At 37.9% G+C, this 24,393-nt stretch overlaps 4 protein-coding genes across 6 annotated transcripts; all 4 read left to right on the forward strand.

Annotated features, from left to right (window-relative positions):
• Positions 1-60: 60 nt before the first annotated feature.
• Positions 61-1,113, forward strand: LOC114747603 (probable indole-3-pyruvate monooxygenase YUCCA1; the record flags this gene model as incomplete). Its single annotated transcript, XM_028935957.1, has 2 exons — positions 61-183; positions 844-1,113. Coding segments are annotated over 2 exons (393 nt in total), but the record flags the coding sequence as incomplete, so codon positions are not given.
• A 4,019-nt stretch (positions 1,114-5,132) lies between these two features.
• Positions 5,133-15,595, forward strand: LOC114747599 (transcriptional corepressor LEUNIG-like). 3 transcript variants are annotated; one of them, XM_028935952.1, is made up of 18 exons: positions 5,133-5,555; positions 5,940-6,037; positions 6,180-6,289; positions 7,229-7,615; positions 7,703-7,791; positions 9,195-9,273; positions 9,364-9,439; positions 9,654-9,703; positions 10,019-10,321; positions 10,450-10,644; positions 11,354-11,584; positions 11,672-11,816; positions 11,965-12,074; positions 12,249-12,398; positions 13,761-13,916; positions 14,290-14,406; positions 14,759-14,965; positions 15,175-15,595. In XM_028935952.1, exons 1-18 carry the CDS (start codon positions 5,524-5,526, stop codon positions 15,316-15,318), a joined length of 2,679 nt encoding a protein of 892 aa, XP_028791785.1. In that variant the 5' UTR covers positions 5,133-5,523; the 3' UTR covers positions 15,319-15,595. The 3 variants fall into 3 exon arrangements, with proteins under 3 accessions (XP_028791785.1, XP_028791784.1, XP_028791786.1); XM_028935951.1 differs by having other exon boundaries at positions 5,135-5,555; positions 11,339-11,584; XM_028935953.1 differs by having other exon boundaries at positions 5,136-5,555; positions 11,339-11,584; positions 11,699-11,816.
• Positions 15,596-19,753: 4,158 nt separating this feature from the next.
• LOC114747601 (2-oxoglutarate-dependent dioxygenase AOP2-like) lies at positions 19,754-21,353 on the forward strand. Its single transcript, XM_028935954.1, has 3 exons — positions 19,754-20,138; positions 20,536-20,872; positions 20,978-21,353. Exons 1-3 carry the CDS (start codon positions 19,774-19,776, stop codon positions 21,215-21,217), a joined length of 942 nt encoding a protein of 313 aa, XP_028791787.1. The 5' UTR covers positions 19,754-19,773; the 3' UTR covers positions 21,218-21,353.
• A 2,347-nt stretch (positions 21,354-23,700) lies between these two features.
• Positions 23,701-24,308, forward strand: LOC114747598 (coiled-coil domain-containing protein 93-like). Its single transcript, XM_028935950.1, has 2 exons — positions 23,701-23,942; positions 24,086-24,308. Exons 1-2 carry the CDS (start codon positions 23,770-23,772, stop codon positions 24,306-24,308), a joined length of 396 nt encoding a protein of 131 aa, XP_028791783.1. The 5' UTR covers positions 23,701-23,769.
• Positions 24,309-24,393: the final 85 nt, after the last annotated feature.

The raw sequence follows: 24,393 nt of genomic DNA on the forward strand, positions 1-24,393 counted from the left end.
CAGATGGACCTTAAACATATGTCCAGGATTCCTCTAAAATCCTTAATCATTCACTTTCAGGTGATGCAAGGAGTGAAGGAGATAACGAGAAATAGTGTCAAGTTCGTGGATGGTCAGGAGAGAGAGTTCGATGCTATAATCTTAGCAACGGGCTACAAAAGCAACGTGCCTACTTGGCTCAAGGTAAAACCACGAATCCATCTATTTTGTTTGCCTTGTTATTTACCTCTGTTTTTTTATGAAATGCCCAAAGACCTGTCGCTTTCCAGAGTTGGACACATGCAGCATACAGAGTGCAGAATTTTACAAATTTCTTCTTTCTCAGCATGCAAAAAAGAATATAATCAGTTCGGGCTTATGCACACTCCGATTTTCCAAATACAGATTTTGAAATTTCTGTTCTTTTTGTGTGACGTTTCACCAACGAAGGGTAACAATCATTAAAATATGAGACATGGCGATTTGCTGCTTGCAAAAGCTAGCCCAACGTGTGTCCTTTTTCCCTCTTTCGCAGCCTCAAGAAGTTGTAGTCTTCTCTGCGGAAAGATCAGTCTTTTTTATCAAAAACTAATATCAGTGTCTTGAATTTCTTTTTTAATGATCGGTTTAAGCTCCATGGCAGGGCGTGGAGCTATTATGCTCTGAGAAATCTTTTCTGATTCTGCATGCTGTCAGTAAAAATAAAACTAAAATCCAAAGTTGCGAACGTAAGCATCAACTGTATTGTACTGCATATATCATGTGTTCTATGTATACGTAACTCTCGTGTCTTCAGATTGAAAGAAGAATAATATCTTACGCAAAATCTCACGTTATTGTGAAATCGGTGAATGTTTGCTGCAGGGCTGTGATTTTTTCACCGAAGATGGAATGCCAAAAACGCCCTTTCCAGAGGGTTGGAAGGGAGAGAATGGATTGTATACGGTGGGGTTCACCAGAAGAGGTTTGCTCGGAACCGCTTCTGATTCCACCAAGATCGCCCAGGACATAGCTCATCGGTGGAGGACCGTCAAAGACAGCAAGAACTACCGTAATTCCCACATCGTCCTGCTCAGGAGCTCCTTATGCCCTTCCCGTCCCAATCAGCTTGTAAAATGCAAGAAAGATAATTAGTTTGAGAGATCAATACTGGGTCAGGGTCAGATTGGTAATTGTATTTCTCCCTTTAACCACCCCGACCCAGGTTTGTCACAGGCCCTCCGGTGTATGTACAATTTTGTAACATTGCGGTATACAGCTGCTAACCTCCCTCCCAAGTTTTACCGTCTCATCTATGTACAAAACATTTTTATAAATACAAGGAAGAATTATAATCAAATCTCGTATAAAAGAAATAATTATTAAAAAGTCTAATAACAACTTGAACAGTTTATAATAATAAGTTTTAGAATATAGAATATCGATTTTTAAAACTTGTTTTATAATTTTTTTCTTTTCTTAAGGTCTTATTATAATTCGCCCATTGTTTATTTTATTAGCTATCTCTATATCATTCTCAATGTCTTTTGATCATATTCGCTTCTATTTGATTTGCTTTTCAAACGAAAAATCATGAACTCGCATTAAAGTTCTGCAGAAAACGTACATACCGGTTTCTTAAAAACAAGCCATGAAAGAAGGCTTTTTCATGCAGTGAGATCAACCCAACGATAAGTGTCAATATGAAACGTCTTGGAGATCTTGTTAGCCTTGTGTTATCTCTTTCTCTCTCTCACGCTGATAATTGAGACAATGATGGCACTCTGATCCGACCCCATTTGACAGCCCTGGTTCTAATACACGAGTCTCTGCGAGTTGTTAGAATATTATAGGATATACATACATATATCTTGCGTATCTCTATATATATATATATCTCCCTCTCTCTGTATGTGTGTGGTTAGTGCAAATCTTCTTGGCTTGTTCGAGGAGGATGCCTGTGCCGCCATATGTAGAGGCAATGTCAAGGACTACATGCTTGCACATGAAAGGTATAAGTGAAAGGGAGAAAAGTCCAACGAGAGAGTCAAGTAGTACTGGGAATTACTACTACACTCCACATTCAATTTGTAACCCCATCACACGCTTCCATGCACGCCCTTCATTGTTTCTTACGTCAAGTCAAACAGTACCCCCAACCCCTCTGCCACCTCATTAGTACACAACTCAGTATCCTGACATAGATAGAGAGAGAACTTGACGCCACCCTATTTGCCCTCATGTGTATACTACTATTCAATTTCCAACCTCTTCGAATTGTTTCCAACCCTCCGCCCTCTCCTTCAATTAAAAAACCAAGATAATCATGACGAGTCTTGATAACTAGCAGTGAGCAATAAGGATAACATTGTAGTATACTGTTTAGGTATCGTGCTTTTTATTGTGGCCATCATGGCCCACCAGAGCTTCTCCCTGATGTCACTGGCTTTTTCCAACTCTTCCGCTTACGCCATCAGGAACGCATTAAATCACTGGCCTTTGCTCTGAGCGTGTTCTACAGTCAGAAATTGAAGGGAAGGGGAGAGTTATTAAATGGGGCGGAGGGTGGGTGAGTGACACGCGCCGGAGAAGGGGGTGTTGGGGGTAGTGAGTCAAAATGGTTGCAGAGACCGATGCAGGAGGAGGGGAAGGGAAGGGATTGGCATGACACGGCAGGCATACGTAGTGATCAAAGGAACCCAATAGTAACACTGAGTGAGGAATCAGAATAACGCACGCCCCATGCAAGCCTCTCCTTCGTCCCCTTCAGGACCATCTATACGACAACGCGCTTCATACCCTGTTTTGATTTATCTCTCGTTTCTTTCTGATTGTAACAGGGAAAGCGTTTTTGGCATTTTTGTTTGGGAGCGGGTGATGAGGTGATGACGATGAATATGCATTTATGGAGAATATATATGTATAGGTGGGTCCTGCACAGAGAATTTCATGGTTGGGCCCCACTTGATCCCAGTGGCAAGTTGCTTTTGCAGCAGCTGGGCTTAAGCTGACACCATCAGAAGGAAAGGCCTCGGGATATTCATTTTTGGAGTCCTTTTGTACTTGTTCGTTTCCGGCCCAGCCCATTTTCTCACATGGTCCAGCCTCCTTGCAAAAATTCTAGATTCAAAATTCACAAATGTCCACTGAACCAATCAACCAATGCCTTTGCTGACACGGTCAAAAATTTTGAATGGGTCAACTGAATTTGATTTTTTTAAAAAAAATGCGTTGGGTTTGAATTACACATGATTTGTGCGCGTGTGCGTGTATATATACACATATATGAATATTTTATTTAGCCGTGAATGTTTTATATTTAAATATCAAGGTATAATTTTGACCCAGATTTTATTTATGAAGTATAATTTTGTCTCTGATCTTTTTTTTGGGTATAATTTCGTCTCTCATAATCAAAATTGCACCCAAAGATTAAAGGCAAAATTACACTTAAGAAAAAAAGATAAAAAAATTACACCTAAGAAATGAGGCCAGGGGCAAGATTACGCTGCTAAAAAATTAGGAGTAAAATTATACTAGAAAAATAAGATCAGTGTCAAAATTGCATCTTAACCGTTTAAATATTACTCTTCAAGACTATATATGAATATTTTTTTATATTTTACCTAAGTTATATTACTTTTTGCCTTAGATATAACATCCATTTTGTAGTATAATTTGTGTTACAAAAATAGATATTATATTTGTGAATTAATGTAGTATTATTTTAAAGAGAATCATGCTAAGGTCTCAAGAAAAAAATAATTACCAATAAGTTTTAATGACAAGTGAGTAGTTGTTATTTACCGTTTTGAAACTTATCATTATAAACTCTTTTGTTGTTATGAAAACTTTTTAATAATTGTGTTTGAGATTTTTTAACAAGTTATCTCTTATTTTAATTATGATCAAATTGATTTCAGTTTCATCACCTATTTTCTCAATCGGTTCTATATTTGGTTGCATTTTTTACACTTTGCTATCGAAAATCGTTCCCAATAATCTATAATCTATTTTGATGGCGATGTTTTCTCCAAACGATGGTTAATTGTGATTCTAGCACACCTCGTGGGATGTTTTCTCTCCCCAACCGACCGATGGGATTTGAAGCAATATTTATTCACTATAAAAATTTATCAATACTAAAATGAAAGCATTACAGTGGGCTGATCATAATCTATTTTGATTTATATCTATTCAGGGGTGTTTAAGTAATTTCAAAATCACTTTTTAAAAATACCTTTTCATAAATTAAAATAAGCTCCTTCACTTTATTTTGGATATTATAAAAATATTTTTAAAATTATACTCTTATTTCTATCCATCGGTAAACGACAAGGTACAAGAGCGGTCTTCAGCGTTTCAAGAGTTCAAGACATTCCCCAACTGTTTTCTACGGTTGATGAGGCATGAAGGACACGGACACGGATCCTAAGCTCCACGTGATGCCTTGCTAAAACAGATTTAGTTTACGCGTTAGTTAAGCTTCCGTTTCACTCCATAAATTTTTACAGTTTTTTCAAACCAGTCTCAAAACATGCTCTCCTCACATGTTCAATGTGAGAAATATCTTTATTGATTTTTAAGTCAAGAAGAGTCAATTTTTGAGAGCAGGGAGTGGGTGTCTACTTGCGTTTATAATCCGAAATCAGTGAGCTAATCCTTCATGCTAGATTCGGTTCCCTCGAGGATCCATGATTCGTTATCCATCCGAGGGGAATGTTTTACCAAATTCCAGGAAATGTCACGGCGTGGTAGCCAGGGGGGTTTATTCATAATTCATAATTTCATAAATAGATCGACCTGGGTGGGGGAGTGAAATTACTAAATTCCCCGTACAAGCTGTCCGTGTGTCTGACATGCTGAATTCCTGTGAACAGGGGAATAGCAGGTCATTGGTCAGGGATTTTCAATTCAAGTCTAATGAGGTCATTTTAGTCATTCAGGTAGAGAGTAGTCCCTGAGCTCAAATCCATCAGCTGAAAATTTGACAAGAACTGAGGGGCGAATTGGTAATTAATTCATCTGTTTCATTGCGGTATCTGCAACAGCAGCACTTTCCCCCGCGAAGCCGTCAAAAGAAGGTTTCAGCTTGCTTGCAAAAGCGAAGGTTAAATAGACAAAAAATAAGTTTGACAAAACAAAAGATTCATTTTTTTTGGCATATAAAAAGGTATTCCCACATATCTTTCCCCGTCATTTTCCCCGTTTTATAATATTTGATCAAGATTAATGATTAACGATCAATGATTATCAATGATATAGTTGGAAAGAATCAGAAATCTTTATTTTCCGTTTCTGCTAAAACCTGAGGAGTAGCCCCTGTTCATCCCTTGGATTTTGCCCCCACCACCGCACCACTTCTCCCACTCTCTTCTCTTCTGCCTCCCTTGGCATCTAAAGTGTCTTCATTTTTGTCGTGTTCTTCTCTTCGTTGTCGCATAAACAATTGAAGCTTTTCAGTACTGGGTTCAATATTGCTCATAGCAGAGCAAGTTCTTTCCTGCCTGGGTATTTCTGAAGTTTGTCCTCTGCTGGACCAGATCGTGGTTTGGTCTCAACAAGATGTCTCAGACTAACTGGGAAGCTGACAAGATGTAAGCGTTCCTTTTTCTTGTTCAATTTCATCCATCTTTGTTGGGATTGTATGGCATATCATCCTGTTTGTTCACCTTCAATGAGCGTTTCCTCTTTGTTCTCTTTATTTATCTATTTCTTCTCTGGATTTTCGGGCTCTGATGTTTCTGGGCATCTTATTCAAGCTTTATTCTCTACACACGCTTGTTTTTAATGTATGTATCTTATTAATGCGTGAAGATATTATGCTGTGTATCTTAGGGTTCACAGTTTGCCAGTTTAAGGGGTTTACGTTCAAATGAATTATCAATGGGTTCGTTGGAGTCAATTTATGACACTGGAAAGATTCAATCTTTCTCTTTTCAAATACAGATACGACTTGTTACTGTGCTTTGAAATTTCAGGTTAGACGTTTACATACATGATTACTTAGTAAAGAGGGATTTGAAGGCTTCTGCTCAGGCTTTTCAAGCTGAAGGAAAAGTATCATCCGATCCTGTCGGTGAGTTACATGGAAATAGAACTCTAGTCAGAAAAGGCTGGGTTTAGATGTGGTCTTTTCTCTTACTTTCTAGTTTTTGCGTAGTAGCATTTCATCTACTTGATTTAATTTCTTTTCCTTTAATATCAATATGGTTTGGCAGCAATTGATGCTCCAGGAGGTTTTCTCTTCGAGTGGTGGTCTGTTTTTTGGGATATATTTATCGCTCGGACTAATGAGAAGCACTCAGAGGTTGCTGCATCTTATATCGAGGTTGGTTTGGAAATATTTTATTATGTTCTTATTAGTATCTTTCCTCAGGTTAGATTTCTTTGGCATGACGGTGCTTGAATGCTGACAGAGAAAATATGGTATTTTGATTGTTTCATTTCATATTTTGTAGTTAAATGCAAGGATTCCTTTTCCTGTATTCCGTAAGGATAAGGAACTTTATTTTCCACATGGATTACAGTTCTTCAGTTTCCCTAAACTGATGGCTGATTTTTATCGCTGTTTCTTTCTATGTATAATTTAGCTGCTATGAACATCAGGGTCATTTTAGTACATCTTTTTAATCAACTAATTCGTGGAAATCTGAGATTTACTTTCTCTCGCTTCCTGATTACTGACAAAATGACTAGCTCTGGCTGAATGATTTAATACTGCTATTATGCCTGAGGTCTTCATGGCTGTTCATTCACCCTGACAAATATTAACGCGCCAGACTGTTATTTTCTTTCCCTGCTGGTGCTGGAATACAATTTGAAACCCATCCCTAAAACAACTGTTATTAATGAGACTTGATGCCTACAAGGCATTTCAACCCATTATTACTTCGCTTTCATGGTTTATATTTCTTTAGGCGTGGAATTGAACATGGACGTCACATGCTACCACAGAATTTATATTATCTAGATGCAATTAGAAGTGTCGCACCTTGTTGAAGTGTTCGTGTTTCATAGGTGATAGGAGGTTACTTTTTCTCTTCATCGTTATACTCATTATTGATATATCTGTTTGTTTTGCTTGGAGAGACTCGGGTGTTAGCTGTGTTGTCAAACTGGTGAATTGGTTTGACTGGAATTGCATTCAACATTTTTGTTACTCTAATGAAGTTGATGGCATTCTGGACCTAAAATTCTCCGATAATTTCCCAAGGAAAAAACTTGAGGCAGTGCTTGAAGCTTATGGCATGTAAAACTGCATTTGCAGACACAGTTACTTAAGGGAAGGGAGCAGCAGCAACAGCAGCCACAGCAGCCACAACCCCAGCAGTCACAGCAGCAGCAGCAGCACATGCAGATCCAACAGCTTCTGATGCAGAGGCATGCGCAGCAGCAGCAGCAGCAACAGCAGCAGCAGCAGCAACATCAACAGCAGCAGCATCAACAGCAGCAACCACCCCAGCAACAGCAGCCACCACCACAACAGCAGAGAAGAGATGGATCTCATCTCTTAAATGGAAGTACAAATGGGATAGTTGAGAATCCGCTGATGCGGCAAAACCCTGGTACTGCAAATGCACTGGCCACAAAAATGTACGAGGAAAGGTTAAAACCGCCTCTTCAGAGGGATTCTTTGGACGATGCAGCAATGAAGGTATGGGGCATTCAGGTCTTCGAATAATCAAAATATAAACTGCTATTATGATTTTGATTCATAGCTATGGTTTGGTTTGTCATACAGCAAAGATTTGGTGAGAACATGGGCCAACTCCTGGACCCAAGTCATGCCTCCATATTGAAGTCAGGTGCAGTTTCTGGCCAACCTTCGGGGTAATTTTCTCTAAACTTGGTGTAAATTCCTCTCAGTCTTTAAATCATTATGCTTGTCATATGCCTTGGACAGAGTGCAGATATGCTTGATTATTGTGAGTTTGATGGCAACGGGTGCTGAAGCTTGCTTCAAATTTTTTGCAGGGAAAATTAATGAATAAAACTTTTTGCTCCAATCTCATCCCTCTTTTTCGATTTTTTGTTTCTTTTTTTCTTTAGGCAAATGGATGTACAATATTTATTGGAAAATGGGTCAGCTATTTGATGCCCTTGATAAGAAGAAATAATAACAAAAGATAGAAAAGTTATTAGCTAGATTTTCGGGTTTTTATGGGAGATGTTAGGTTGAAGCTTTTGTAGAACTGTTGAAGGTTGTTAAGAGGCTACCTACCCAATGGTAAGAATCTGACTTCTGCTATGGATCTAAATATGGGATAGAGGAGTGTGATGGTGATTTTTGAGCTAATAAGAATTCTTTTAGTACTGAGTACGAGTTTTCCTTTGAAACAGAGAGGATGCACGAGTGATTTCTGAGTTCTGATAAAAATTGAAAGAACTATTGTTGGGCAGAGTCGGCTGAAGAGCATGTTATTTGTTACTTCTTTGGAGAGTTCAAACTGGAAATAGAGGCTTTGTTGGAATTTTTTATCCCATTATGCCTTCCAATACTATGTATCTTGCAAAATTACAATATGCCTCTGTCCATGTTCCCCCAGGCCAGAACTCGGTATTCTTGAAACCCCAGCCATTCTACAACTGCTTTTACCATATACCACTCTATTGAAGTCAAAATCATATAATAATCCCATCTCACCTGCATACTGAAATTCATCCACCTACTCTCTAGAACAATGACTTGTGATAGGAAATGACTGATGTTTGTAATTAGTGGAATTAATGATGAAAGATTGGAGATTGCTAATTTAAACTATAAAGAACCATTGAAGGGAGATAAGAGGCTAATTACCTAACTGTAATAGTTTAAGTTCTGTCTTTAAAAAGGTAACATGAAATAGAGAAAGTGGAGACTTGGTTAGTTCGAATAAGTTATATTATAAATGTAGAAGGAAGAAAAGCGGGAAATTTAGATTTGACAGTTGAATCATATTCACTTTTCTTCGTATCTCTCTCCATTGTCCTTTCCTCCTCCTCCTCTTCTTTTGCCATAAAACTTGGCTTATGTGATGCAAAATAGAGATACTCAGAGGATTCTTTGGGTTTTTTTTTGAGTTAATTAGAATTCCTCTGGTATTGACAATATCATTTTTCTTCCAAGTCTACCACTATTTCATTGACTTGAATGAATGGCAATCTGCTATGTAATCTCGTCTTAGATTTGTGGTCTGACGTTTTCTTAAAGCTATGGGTGTTGAAATTGTTGGCACGAAAAAATTTGATTTCAGGCAATTGTTGCATGGTGTTGGTGGTGGGATGTCTCAACAAGTTCAAGCTCGTAGTCCACAATTACCAGGGTCTACTCCGGTATGGTATTGTTATGACTTATGAGAGTGACGGCATAACTTCTTCCTTTCTTATCAGTGTTTCCCTGACTTCCCATTATGAATCAACCAGGATATAAAGAGCGAGATAAATCCTGTTTTAAATCCTAGAGCTGCGGGTCCTGAAGGATCATTGATAGGAATTCCTGGTAATCTTTTGTTGCATTATTCCTTTATTCCAGTCGACTTGGATTAATTGATCTGAACTAGTTACCATGTGATGCTATTTGATCTGAACATAATTTGCTTTTTGCATTACTCTTGTGGTTTAGAATGTTTTGGAATTTAACACGTACATTTTCCCATTGTCATGCGGTCATCTTTACACAAAGATTTAGTTGACAGGAGATTTCTTTGTGTTAGGATCGAATCAAGGTAGCAACAATTTGACTCTCAAGGGATGGCCACTTAAAGTAAGTATTTTGTTTCGTCCTTTTTATTATTTAAATTGGATTTATTAGTTTTGGTGGAGCATCTGGTCCTCCACATTGTACGATCACTTGCAAGCATAAATGATATAATCCTTTTTTGGAGCTTAAGTCTGTATGGGAGGTTGCTCCCCTCTTCTTGTATCTGTATCCTAGAGAATTTTTATCTGATAGAACATGTGACCTATTATCTAAAGCCTCAAGCACCGTGCTTAGTTATCTACTGTCACAGCATCACGCATGCTCAGTAATTGAGTAACTGCGTTTCACTATTTACTAGATTTTTCTATCCCTTACTAGGGGTTGGATCAACTACGCTCTGGTCTTCTCCAACCGCAAAAGGCTTTTATGCAGGGTCCTCAGCCCTTTCATCAACTTCAAATGTTGTCGCCCCAACATCTTATGCTTGCTCAACAAAATCTTGCATCACCATCTGGCAGTGATGAAAATAGACGACTTAGAATGCTTTTGAATAATAGGAATATTGGCCTAAGTAAGGATGGTCTTTCAAACCCCATTGGTGATGTGGTATCAAATGTTGGGTCACCACTTCAAGCTGGCAGTCCTCTTTTGCCTCGTGGAGATACAGATATGCTAATGAAGGTGCTAATTCTCTTTAATTATCAGTCCATATTCACTTATCAATTTTACATCATTTGTTCACCTGTTCTTTACACCGAGTTACACCAAGTTTCTTGGTTTACACTGAGCAAAAATTTTCACTTGTGTAGTTAAAATTGGCTCAGTTTCATCAGCAGCATCAACAACAGAATACCAATCCACAGCAGCAGCTTCAACAGCATGCTCTTTCAAATCAGCAATCTCAGACTTCAAATCTTAACATGCATCAGCAAGACAAAGTGGGGGCTATTGGTAGTGTCACAGCAGATGGGAGCATGTCAAACTCTTTCAGAGGAAATGATCAGGTCAGCGAACCTTTGGTTGCTTCTATCACCTTATTCAGAGGCAATATTCAATTTCTTGGTTCATTATGCGCGGTGGAATTCTTATGCAACATGTTTCTAGTGATTAATATTTTGTAACAGAAAGGCATAAATGTTATGAGTAGCTTGGAAATTTTCTAATGCTCACATTTGATTTTATTTGTTAAACAGTTATATAGACACACATCTTTGATATATCATGGCACCAAAATACTAGTCATATAAGGCTTTTTTCTCTCATCTTTGGGATTCCATTATTTTTTATGACGGAATAATTTGTATTACAAGTCAAGCAGTAATTGATTAGTGAATTTGTTTGCATGCCAATTATTAGACTGGTTTTTAAGTTCAATTATTGCAAAATCAATTTCCTCAACCTGAAATTTTGTAAACGTAGGTAACCTGTTTTATGGAGAAATCTACATGATGATCCAGTAAATCAATACTGAAAGGGATATATTTTTATTATAATTGTGGAAAACTTGGCTTTTGCTGGTTCGTTCCTTTGAAGCTTAATCCCCGCCGCACCTTTATGTTTCAAAGATGAATTACTAGTTTCTAATTAATGGCATATAAAATGTCTGTGCTTGAATTCACGAAGCTTCTGATATAAGTACCCTATTGGGCCCCCTCTTCCTTAATATGTTCCTTACAAGGTGTTTCACACTGCTTTAAGGCTTCCAAAAACCAGACTGGGAGAAAGAGAAAGCAGCCCGTATCTTCTTCTGGTCCTGCCAATAGCTCAGGAACAGCAAATACGACAGGCCCTTCTCCAAGTTCAGCTCCCTCAACCCCTTCAACTCATACTCCTGGTGATGTGATATCGATGCCTGCTGTGCCTCATAATGGTAGTTCTTCAAAGCCTCTTGTGATGTTTGGCACTGACGGCACTGGAACTCTCACATCACCTTCAAATCAGTTGGTAGGTGGATTATTCTTGAACATTTCCATTGATGGAAGGAATAATAAATTCCTTGCATGTAGACTCATGGCCATTCCATTTTGGCAGTGGGATGATAAGGATCTTGAATTGCAGGCTGACATGGATCGATTTGTTGATGATGGATGTCTTGATGACAATGTTGAGTCTTTTTTATCCCATGATGATACGGACCCTAGAGATGCTGTTGGTCGTTGCATGGATATAAGCAAAGGTGCAGCAATTTTTTTTTTTTTTGTAATTGATCATAACATTTTCTGGCTTCGTCCTAGCTGTATTGTTTCTTGACTAGCATTAAGAGATGCCAACTCAGAAAAGTCAAATCTCTTTAGTCTGAGGCCAGTGACTTGCTTTGGTTTTAGGTTTCTCATTTGCCGAAGTCAATTCTGTACGAGCTAGTACAAGCAAAGTTGTCTGTTGCCACTTCTCATCTGATGGGAAATTGCTTGCAAGTGGTGGCCATGACAAAAAGGTTAGTTGATTAGCCTGGAATCATGTCTGATCCAGTACATAAAATGGTCAACCAAATTCTTGACAATATCTGTGACTTTATGTCTTTGACTTTAGAAACCAGAAGAAATTGGTTTCTGCATATTTGTTATATATAGAATATCTTACCTTTTTCTTCTGATGGTTTGCCATGCAGGCTGTCTTATGGTTCGCAGATTCTCTAAAGGCAAAAGCTACTCTTGAAGAACACTCATCTTTGATAACTGATGTCCGTTTTAGTACAAGCATGCCCCGTCTTGCAACATCTTCATTTGACAAAACTGTCAGGGTTTGGGATGTTGACAATGTTAGTATATTCATTTTCTAGTTTACTCTAATAGTGTACTCCTTTTGAGAAGTACGTTCTGTGGATTCTAATTCTATTTTGATTGGTTACGTCAAAGGTATAGTTCATGCTGTCTTTGAAGCGTGTGACGCACTCACTGTTAGCAGAAAATTTGTACATGAGATAATAAAATTGATGCATGTGATTGTTCCGTGGGTTTGTAGATACAGTGTGCAAAAGGAGTGTAATCTCTTAAATAAATCTACCCTAGCAACCTAAGCTTTGAATATGTTGTACATCAAGATAGACTATCCTACAATAGCGTTCCCTGGCAGTGGATTTTCCAGATTCAATTTACTATTCTTTAGTATAATGCTACGACACCAACTCAGGTTGGCGTGGTAGGGGCTCTCATCCTCTAAGCAAATGGCTGGAGGTTCGATTCTAAGTCTTGCGTGTGGAGCAAACCTAATTGGGAGCAGTCTACCTTTTGCTCTCAGTATCCCAAGGAGATTAATTTTTGCTTCCAGTGAAAAATACTTGTTATACATATGAAAATAATAATGCTATGATAGTTTACGATGAAGTTGTTCCTCAAGACTGTTGATGCAGGATTCTACTCCTGAAAAATTAAATTTCAGTTCCTTGGTAGTTATCAGAGAAACGGGCATTACATGCTTCGCATGCTTTGCTGTTTTTCACCTCAGCTTTCGCAGGAAGCTTGTCTTTATTCTTTTCCGATAGGGAATGATTATTCAGGTGTGATCTAAGATCTACACAAGCTTGGGAATTTCTGTTGATTGTAGTTTGATAGGTGAAAGAAGAACAGAAGATAAAAAGAATAGTAAAAAGAGAGAGAGAATCAGAATTCAGAATTCATCAACTGGCATGACAATTCCTTCAATCTGTTATACAACTATACAAGGACTAGTTAGTATAACTTCTTAATAACTTCTTTCGCACTTATTCTGTCATGAGTGACTCCTAACAGCTAAAACCACTTCCTTCTGTTCTATTATCCCAGGAGTTATGCTGAGTAAGTTTCAATCATTTGTTGAGTGTGTATTGCATCCAAAATGGATTTATATCGCAACATAAATTTTAATGTTATGGAATAAATAATTCATGTTACAGATCATATGTTCTTAGCTCAATTTTCAGATTGTTAGCGTGATAGTTTTCATGGGGTTTAATTTATGCATACACTATCTGCATAGAGATTTTCCTCATTTTTGAATGTATACTTGAATGTCAGCTGTATCTTTGGGTTGGCGTTTTATACAATCGTGTGCTTGCAGAGTTTGCTTTCTAAGTCTGTATCTTATGCGATTGTTTTTCTATTTTCTGTTTTGCTCAAGCTTATTAGATATTTTGCCTATGCAGCCTGGATATACACTTCGCACCTTCACAGGACATTCCGCATCTGTTATGTCACTAGATTTTCATCCAAATAAAGAGGATCTTATCTGCTCTTGTGATGGTGATGGTGAAATACGATATTGGAGCATAAATAATGGCAGCTGTGCTAGAGTCTCTAAGGTAGAATCTTAGTTTTCTTTGCATTTCATAATGTATCTGTTTTATTTGGGAGTGCCTTAGAGTGATTGTACTTCCGTTTTAGTTTGGTGTTGTTAGGAACTAATTCATCCCACAAGCTTAAGCTGTGTGGAGAAGGCCTTGATTATTTCACTGATATCTCTAACGCACCCATTTATGCAAAATCCCTTTAGGCTTGAAGCATGAATAAAGCACAGATGAGGCTCTTGTGCTCTGTTATGAACGATTTCATCCTAAAACTAAAAGCTCAAGTTATTAATAGAGAGCTCATGATTGAATTTTTTTATTTTCGGTGAAAATGATTGATTTTATTGATATCTCTATCTTCCATACTTACAATTTTTGTGCTGATTAGGGTGGCACTGCCCAGATGAGGTTTCAACCTCGCATAGGGAGGTATCTTGCTGCTGCTGCAGAGAACGTTGTCTCTATACTTGATGTGGAAACACAAACATGCCAGTACTCATTACAGGTTGGTTTACACCATCATACATTTGGGGATAAACTAATTTTTGTGATCCTTCCAAGGTTGTGTTTTAGTTTTCCTCCCGTTTTTGGCTAACAAGTTTGGATTAATGATTAACCTGGCTCAATAATCATTCGATTCTAGATAGTCATTCCCGAATGTGAAAACTGCTGTTTACAGAGCTATGGCTCAATTGATCTGAGACTGGGAAAATTTTATCCTCATTGTAAATGATCTATAATGATGCTCTAATAATGGGTGAACCCCTCTTAGGAAACTGCCTTTTTGAGTATGTTTTACTTGCTAACTTCCCAAGAAGACTTTAAAACACCCTTTGGTTGTGGCTCTATGATTGTAGGGACATACGAAGTCAATACATTCTGTCTGCTGGGACCCTTCTGGGGAGTTGCTTGCATCTGTCAGTGAGGACTCGGTCAGGGTTTGGACTCTTGGATCGGGGAGTGAAGGGGAATGTGTCCATGAGCTGAGCTGTAATGGGAAAAAATTTCATTCTTGTGTTTTCCATCCAACATATTTTTCATTGCTGATCGTTGGATGTTACCAGGCAAGTCAATTACACCGTTTATTTTCTTTATATTTCTTTATAGTCCATCTTCTTCTGGATATCCATGGATTTGTAAAATTGTGTTTATCTTCATCTGTTGGCCTTATTAATTCTGATCTATTTATAAATAAATAGGATACAAGTAATGTGCTTGTAACAGTTTTATAGCTCTGATGAAATGATATTTAAATCCATAATGTATGGTGCAGTCGTTGGAGCTTTGGGATATGGCCGAGAACAAGACAATGACTTTGTCGGCTCACGAAGGGCTAATTGCTTCCTTGGCAGTCTCAAACGTAACTGGTTTGGTTGCCTCCGCCAGTCATGACAAGTTTGTAAAGCTTTGGAAGTAAGCTGAATGATTCTGTGCCCATCTCCAACTAGCACCACTTCCAACACAGGACTAGGCTTTTACCAATTTGTCCCTCTTTTCTTGCTTCATCAAGCCCACCTTCTTCTTCTCCCTCTTCAGATACAAACCTGTTTTATTGCCATTCCTTGTTATATGCCTGTTTAGCTCTTGCATTGATATTAACATCTGGAAATTCCCTTCCTGCATCAACTGTTCATTAAACTCTCTTTTGGCAGTTAGTTGTTGGTAAATCAATCGGTTTGATAGAATTTTCTGTCCATTCAGCCAAGTTGCTACTGTACGTTCTATACTTCCATGAATATGCTCGTGGGATGTCACTTCATTTTCTCGCGGAAGCCAAAATCACAAACTGGTCACAAAATTAAAAGTGGAGGGAAGGGGGTTTTGAACTGAGGCCTATGTGGCCATTTCAGGAGTCTTTATTGGATAACACCTTTCTGGTTCACACACGTTAATGTCGTTGACAATGAACCTAGTTTGTTTTTTGTCTGTCTCCCAGAAACTTGTACAATTGGCGCAAGTGAAATTTAGACGACAAAACAGTGCCTGTCGTCCTGTCGATTTCATACACAAGTCACCCAATAAACTTATCATTATCAGTACTTCAACCAACAACGGCCCACTACTTATTATAAACACTAATAGGGTCTCCACGGAAAATGGACGTAGATGACTTATTAAACATGTATATGATGTTCACCCACCCCGCCCTCCTCTGGCCCTGCTACATGCCTATGAGCTTAAAATGACACAGACAGCGACAAGAACCATATGCCATTACTAAATGAGTGGCCTGTTAAGACTTCTTTCTAGTACAACCATATTCCTCTGAAGCCAGATATGATACCTTTTTCTTAAATTACTGTCACCTAATGCTATTCTAAAATAGTATTGTTCTATATTTAACTACAACTAGCAGCAGCAGTATGGGTGTGATAAATTATCCAATCTTCATCCCCAAGCTAGCTGGGCAGGGTTTGCTATTATGAAGTTATGTGAGGTCATATGTCAGTTTTGGTCCCCGTGATGCAGATCAGGGCCCTTTAGTTCGCTGGAAGTCTCTGGTGTGCTTATCATATATATATGCTGATGCATGTGAAAGAGATAGAGTCTCACAATAAAACAACGCATGGTTCTGTGTTCATCTGGACCCCTCGAATGAAAAAAACAGAAAATAATAATACTTTGAATGAGTTACTACTATTCTCTACCCTTTTTTTCCTGTGTTTCGCTGAAAAGTACCATCTACCTCTTTATCCTTTTGCATCCAGACAGCCATTGTGCCACTGTCTGATGTTCTGTCCCCTTTTTTCTAATTCAGCAGCAGTCTGGTTGGAAAAATTGGAAAGAGAAAGATGACAGGGGACAGCAAAAAAACAATACAACAAACGCGTTGATGCTTCTAAATCCATAACAGTACAAAGATTCGCTGAATCTTGTTCTGAACTAAAAAATAAACAGAAGGTGATACGTCTGATGCCATTTGTAATATCGTAGTCTGTGAGCAAGTCAGTAGTGTTGAAGGAGGGAGGAAGAATTGTTTTGTTGAGTCAGATTAATAGTGTATGGAGGCTGTGAAACGGCATGTGGGATTCTGGGTGATAAAAATCTGAAGGAATTAACGGATATTTATGGAGATATTGATTGATTAAGACCTATGAACAACTGAACTGAATGTAGTGATGTACAGAAGAACAGAACAGCAACACATGGTAGTTGGAAGGAATTGGAAGCTAAATTAAACTGGGGCAATGACCCTAAAAGGGGATAGACATCCAAGAATAAAAGAACTACGTTGGTGGCATGTGACTTTGCCGACTTGTTGAATCTAGCAAAATAAATTGTCTTGTCCCCAAATGTCACTGTCCCTTTATTTCTCTGTTTCTTTTTTTGAATTTCTCCCATCTTCCTTCACGTTCATTTCCTGGACTTGCCCTTCACTCCCTTTTTTGTAGTCAAAACTGTATCATAATTGTACATTATATACGTTTCATATTTTGTTGGCAAATAATCTTGTAGTTTAATGGCATGACACAAATGAAAAGTCGAGAGTTTGATTCTGCTTATAATATCAAACTATTAGTACCTATCACTTTAATTAAAAAAAAAAAACAAAACCTTTTAAATAAGTATAATTTTTGATAAATAACAAACCTCTCTAGCTGATATATTATTAATTTATTGATAAAAGTCAAACAAATATATGAATTGAGTAATCTTCATCCTCCCTGTTTTCCCTTTCCGTCTTTGCCGCAAACAAAACGCTTGACAAGAATAAACCTTCATGATTTCATATACGTATTGGTATTAGTTGTCAACTTTATATATGTATGTGCGCATGTGACACATTCTCTTCATTTCCGTTTTCATTTAAAGGCAGAGGCTCACACAGCACAAACGTTACAATAATGCAGTTTTATTTGGAAAGTCTAATTTCTTAGAAACCAGTGTGTGTGTGTCTAAAAGGGTGCTTGGATGAGTGTAAAAGTGTTTTTTAAAAGTATTTTTTCACAAATCGAAACAAACCCCTCTACATATTTACTTTGTATATCGTAAAAGTACTTTTAAAATCATGATTTTGTTTCCATCGAAACATCCCCTAAGTTATTTCAACCTCTGCATAAATCCACCGACCACTTTAATTTCATACAAATATAGTATATAGTAGGAACTTATACAGGTGGGTTCACACAAGCTGTCTAATCACAATAAAAGGTCGGAAAACGCTATAAAATATTCAAAGAAAAAAAAAAGCTCATTAAGTGTGTATAGAGATTATAGTCACATGGTATTTTTTTGTGTGTAGTTGTTATTTATGAAAAATTCAAATTATATATTGTCAAATCCTGACCGAAGAAAATTATTGTGAGATGATAGTGAGAACAAATTAACGGTGATAGTAATGATAGGTTGATCTATATATTCTCTCATATACGAAGACAGGGGAGGGACAGCAGAACAGGGAATTCAATGGATTTAATTACTCTGCTCGCCAAATAGACAGATATGCGTTTCTACTTGAAATTTGAAAAATCTCCGTACAGTTGTGCGTGATGTCCAAACAAGAGAAACCACCAAATATTCTAGTAAATGTTGTGTAAGCTGCTATAAAATATTCAATGAATTTTTAACTGTGCTTCAACCAATGCAGGACGCAAAAGTCCTTGGACGAAATTAGGGCCAGCTCCATTTTTAGCTTTTGATCTATATTCATTTATGGGCTTATAAAATTGTTTTCACGTAAGTCTAGCACAAAAGTAGAACTGGAACGCAAAGTTCAATAGGCTTTGCTGCCGCTAGTAAGGAACTGGAATGCAAAATTTAAAACGGGGAGACAACAAATAAGTTAAGGTCAATGGAACCCACACCATACTTTAACTCAAAATATTACTAGCTCGAGTTTATAGATCATTCCTTCTCATTATATTTTACTTATTTTCTTCAGATACTTTTAAAAATATTTTATCATTCTCTTGCCCATTTCTTAGGGTAAGAAAAGGATCATAATTATGCGTGTGGCTATTGCTACGCACACAAATATATGCGTAATCCCGTTCATCCAGCTAGGGTATTCTCTGGCATGGCCGTGCGTCTCTGTACTTTCCAATAAAATTTTTAAAAACAAATTTCTGTCCCTCTCCCTTTCAATTTTAGAAAAACGTAAGCATTTAAAATAGTTATACGTAATTTAAAATAACTCAGATTTTTTCAATAGTAATCAATACATACAGTTTGTGTGTGTGTATAACAAGTACTCCTCCTGGTCCTATTTATAAGTTTCAAATTTGGGAAAGGTATATGGTCCATTTTATAAGCTTCAATTTAGGTTTGTCTAAAATTTAATATTTTTTTTTTCAATTGCCTTCAATTTTCTCATACATTCTCTTTTATTTTTTTATTTATTATAAGAACATATTTGAAAATAAAAATTTATTTTTAACCTATTTATTATTTTTAACTAATTATTTATTATTTATAAATTAGTTATTTAAAATTTATAATAAGAAACGGACGAGTTGTAAACTATAAGCCGAGCATGAAACAGAAAATAAAAAAAGCAGACGTTACCGTTAGAAAGACGGAAGCAATTAGCGAAGCAGCGTGAGACATTCTGCCTGGCGGATCATGTGGGTGTAATATAGCTGTATACAGACTCATCATGTCCACGTTTTACGTGCTCTCTCCACACATAACACCACCCATTTTACCATATCGATATATGAGCCCTCCTTCTCTCTCTCTCCCCCCCCCCCTTCCATAACTGTTCTTTATTTATTTGCTTCCTCGACGTTATTTCATATAATATTTTATTTATTACTATTCCCCCTTTCTTCCGGAGCCACGCTAGCTAGCGGACAGTATATAAGAGGCCAAGGGCTTCTTCCCAGAATCTACATCAGCCATCCAGATGGGTTCACAGGGAAATACGGGCGAGATGATGATACCGTGTCTGGTTTTCTCGGAGGGAGGGTTGGAGCTAGAAGAAGGGAGTGAGGAATGGAGGGCTATGAGCAGGAGAGTAAGAGAGGCGTGTGAGACTCATGGCTGCTTCTTGCTTCTGCATAACAGAGGCAGTCTGATTAGGTTACAAGAAGAAATGTTGACAGCCATGAAAGCTTTGTTTGATCTTCCTGAAGAGACCAAGATGAAGCACACTAGCCCTAAGCCTTACCGGAGCTACCATGCCAACTGCCCCGTCATTCCTCTCTGTCAAAGCTTCGGCGTCGACGACGCTCCTCTCCCTCACATTGCTCAAGCCTTCACTCGCCTCATGTGGCCTCACGGAGACCCCACTTTCTGGTATATATAGATATATATATATATATGCTTCATCAGATTCCTCTCTCTCTCTCTCTCTATATATATATATATCTATATATTGTTCTTCTTCTTCGATGTTTTGTTTCTTGCGTATGTTCAAATCTGAGTTTGAACATGAACTGGCAGACGCACCAAACTCGCTCACCATCATATCTGCTGTATTAAATACGAGCTTATCCTTTGAACGGACTGCATTTATGGCAGTGCTTATATAAACGCTGACATGCCATTCAGTACAGAAAGAAACTGCCGTAACGAATAACGACTTAATTCCCTCGAAACCATCGCCATCGATCTCTTTTCTTCTTCTTCTTCCTTCTTTTGATGTTTTTAACGTTGCTGATTAATTTTGTGGTCGGGATGATGGTGAACACAGCGAGACGTTGAAGTCGATGAGCGAGGAGATGCTGGAACTGAACTATGTGCTGTTGAAGATGATAGTGGAGGGTCTGGGCCTTCCGAAACACTACATCTCAGACGCCGAGAAGATGAAGAGCACAAGTAATTTCAGGATGATAAAGTACAGAGCTCCTTCTTCTTCAGGCGTCCAACACCTGGAGACGGGTCTCGTCCCCCACACCGACAAATGCGCCATAACCACTCTGTGTCAGAACGATGTCCAGGGACTCCAGGTCCTCACCAAACAAGGCCACTGGATCGATGTGAACGTGCCCCACCATGGCCTCGTCGTCGTCGTCGGCGATATCCTTAAGGTAACCTATTATATATCATCATTAATTAATAATTCAACCCCGTCCCCTCTCTCTCATCGATCACAGTTATAACGGTGGTCGTGTTTATTGATTGATGAAACGAAGGCCTGGAGCAATGGGAGGCTTCATGCGGTGACGCACAGAGTGATGATGGGCGGCAATAAAGAGAGGTATTCGTTCGCGCAATTTGCACTGCCAAAGGAAGAAGATGAGATTGAGGTGCCTCCTGAGTTGGTTGATTCTGATCATCCTCTTCTTTATCGACCTTTTAATTATGGAAAATACTTCGATTATTATACTTCATCTCTCAAAGAAAACGCACTCGAAGTATTTGCAGGCGTATGATATATCAGTTTTTGTGTGTATGTGTATATATAGTTGTGGGTGAACAAGTTATGATAGGGTAGGCTTCTCTGCAGCTGCTGTATGAATTGCCAAATTACTTTGGACTAACTTTATCTTTCAGAATCAACAAAGATTTCTCCCTTTCTGAAGCAAGAAAAAATGGCGCTTTCTTCTCTTTTCTTCATGCAAGAAATGACCAGAGAAATATTATATTGCCAATGTTAATATTTTGCCCTTGAGTGTGTGTGTGTATAGGTTTCAGCTAGCATAACATAAAAGCAATATAGCACAGTACAGCTCATAATATCATGTTCCATGTAAATGCAAAGAAACGCGTCGAGATAGATACCAGTGAGAACCAAAAAATTGAGCTGGGGGCGTGGTGGTGGGACCTTAGATATGTGTCATTATTTCCAGCACTAAATATAGAGTGAAAATATTAATTAATTGCTTCATGAAGAGATTGTTATTGTCAGTCACATCGACATCATTATTTACGAAGTGATTGTTAATCACTTCACAATTTGCACTTTGGCGAACTACTACTACAGTGGAGTTAACAAGTAAATGATGGAGCAGATCTTATGTGTCTAATCAATGGCGCTTAATTTGATGGGAGGAGGTTTAGGAAAACCAATGAAGTGAAAAATGAATGATTTAACATTGACGTAAAATGAACTTGGACTTGTAATAAACAAGGTTCGTGCTTCGGAGTAGTTTGTGTGGGCCAGAGCGTGCCTGGCATATGGGTGTTCTTCTCTTTCCCGTGTCTAGCGGCAGAGAGTTGGTTAGAGGCGGGATCGAAGCAACCACGCACATAGGGCCATTCCGCCTAGAGGCGGTTGCAAGAGAATTTGAAGCAAAAGCGTTAGGTTTCGTCAATTGCAGGCAACTCATTATCTGTCATTTTTCCTGCTTCAATTATCAAATATGCCACCTATACCGTATTTACATTCATATGTTCACGTATTTGACAAAAATAATATTAAAAAAATTAATATGACTACGTGTAAATTTCATTTATCATCATTATACTCGTTATTATTTTTTTCTTGATATTTTTCAACTATATATATTTTTTGAAAATCTAAACGAAGCAAAATCCGTATACTTATATTTATTTATATATAAATATATTCACTTTCGACAAATCTAAATGAACGTTAAAGAAAGCTCCAAATGCAATCCGATTCTAATATTCATATCTTTTTTAATTTGAATGCCATTTTTCAGGCTTGTGAAATTTTGGCATCCTTTTTATAAATAAAATAAAAATTGAACACTTTGTATATTACACATATATTCCCTGCAAATACACACCAGGTCCATTGGCCTGATTTTTGGCAAGTTGGCATGCATGAATATAATAAAAAGAGTAGCGAGGAGTGATTAAATGCGAGAAAATAATGAGCAAAAGAGAAACACGAGATAGACAAACTCAAATGTTTTCAATATTATGTATCCACCCACTGCTGGCTTCATCATTCCCTCACCATCTTCTGTCTTGCCTTTGTTCAGTATGAAAAGAACACCACCAGATTCTTCTCTCTCTAATATACGGCGCCTAATGCTCTCAACCACCCCATTTATATTCACTTTCCTGCCTCTTGAGTTTCTCTTCTTAGGAGGGAGATTCAGAAACGTAAGAACAAGCTTGAAAACTATTTCAAGCCCTCTCATCCTTCCAACTCATCCATACCAAAACCAGAGAATTCAAGCTAAAAATTATATATATATATATATATACTCACACACACACACACACTCAAGTTGGTGTCTATGACTTCATCTGTGATTTACTTGTTCGAGAGTGGTTGCCATAATTATCAGTGAAGATACATGAGAGTCGTAAGTATGTGGAAATGTAATGACGCGGAAATTGATGAGTTTCGACCTGAATCTTACAACAAGGTTATGGTGTTTGAGCATAGGCCTTTGTATTAAATAGAGTCATTTTTCAGTCACACACACACACATATCGCCCGGTATCTTTCTAATGAAAACCATAACCAATGTCGCTCGCTAAATTTGAAAGCCGACCTCCCAGGCACCATCTTTTGTTGCCAGGCAAGGCAAGCCCAAGATCCAGACAAAGTTCTGTTTCTTCTGGGTTTCTATTTGCATGGGAGGCCCAGGAGTTGCCTAACATGTTCAGCCCATTGAGGCCCAGTACCCAACAACTCCAGTGTGTTTTTGGGATGCTTTTTTATAATTAAATTCTTCCAAACTTTTATTACAAAAGTTAAATTAAAAAAATGATTTAAACTAATTATTTTTAATAAATAGATTTTTTTAAATATCCTTATTAATCATATTAGTTAGAACTATTATATAATAAAACTTTTAATATGTGTAAATATTTTTAAAAAATAAAATGAATTAAAATTTTATATTTAAAATTAAATTAATTTAAAATAAAACTGAAATAAGTGGTAATTTCTCACGAGACCTCATTAGCCAAACTAACATGACACGGAAGGGGAAAACGCAGAGAACCGAATCAAACCGTTTTCACTCACGCCATCCGGAGACTGCGATGAGCGAAACTGCATATGGAGGAATCGAAGTCGGAAAATAGTCTTGGTCTGATTTTCGATCTCCTCAACGCCGCCGGTTACGTAGACGCCACGGAATCCGATGTACCTCCGGCTGAGAAGCTCGTTGGTGGCCTCGCATGGTGCATCGCTGCTCTCAACCCCCCTGACCCGAGGCAAGGGAGCTTAATGTAAGTATCTTTTCTTTTTGGGAAAAAAAATGTTTTGTTGTTATTCCTTCCTAAATCCTCAGTTCCAAGATAAAAAGAAAACACTTCGATTTCTTTTTCACCAAATTGATGGTTGGTGGTTTATCTGGGGTTTTGAGGTGCAGAGGCAATGTAGAATGCATTGAGGAAGCTTTAGGATTAGTGGGATGTCCTTACCCACTTAAACCTTCCCATATTCATCATCTTGACAGTGAATTTATTTTTCCTGTCGTACAATGGCTCGTGGATCGTGTTCAATTGAAACACGAAGACGTTGGCAATGAGGTAACAGACCTTTCCAAAACCCCGTTGATGTACTGTCGAATTAAATTATGCAGAACCTTCTGAGTTATTTAATGGATGAAAAATGGAAACTTAAGTATGATGATAGAATTCTCTGGGATGAGTGACTCCTAATTTTTCTTTTCGAGCT

This window comes from Neltuma alba, unplaced genomic scaffold (genome assembly GCF_004799145.2).
Source record: "Neltuma alba isolate B1F8T4 unplaced genomic scaffold, ASM479914v2 tig00005381_pilon, whole genome shotgun sequence".
Classification (NCBI taxonomy): Eukaryota; Viridiplantae; Streptophyta; class Magnoliopsida; order Fabales; family Fabaceae; genus Neltuma; species Neltuma alba.

What these genes read in the sequence shown, in the direction of transcription:
- LOC114747599 (XM_028935951.1), top strand. Translation starts at nt 5,524, where the DNA reads ATGTCTCAGACTAACTGGGAAGCTGACAAGAT. An exon ending in TTGCATGGATATAAGCAAAG is followed by an intron (nt 11,817 to 11,964) that starts GTGCAGCAATTT and finishes CTTTGGTTTTAG; the next exon opens with GTTTCTCATTTGCCGAAGTC. An exon ending in GGGTTTGGGATGTTGACAAT is followed by an intron (nt 12,399 to 13,760) that starts GTTAGTATATTC and finishes TTGCCTATGCAG; the next exon opens with CCTGGATATACACTTCGCAC.
- LOC114747601 (XM_028935954.1), top strand. Translation starts at nt 19,774, where the DNA reads ATGATGATACCGTGTCTGGTTTTCTCGGAGGGAGGGTTGGAGCTAGAA. An exon ending in CACGGAGACCCCACTTTCTG is followed by an intron (nt 20,139 to 20,535) that starts GTATATATAGAT and finishes TGGTGAACACAG; the next exon opens with CGAGACGTTGAAGTCGATGA. An exon ending in TCGTCGGCGATATCCTTAAG is followed by an intron (nt 20,873 to 20,977) that starts GTAACCTATTAT and finishes GATGAAACGAAG; the next exon opens with GCCTGGAGCAATGGGAGGCT.
- LOC114747598 (XM_028935950.1), top strand. Translation starts at nt 23,770, where the DNA reads ATGGAGGAATCGAAGTCGGAAAATAGTCTTGGTCTGATTTTCGATCTC. An exon ending in CCGAGGCAAGGGAGCTTAAT is followed by an intron (nt 23,943 to 24,085) that starts GTAAGTATCTTT and finishes TTTGAGGTGCAG; the next exon opens with AGGCAATGTAGAATGCATTG.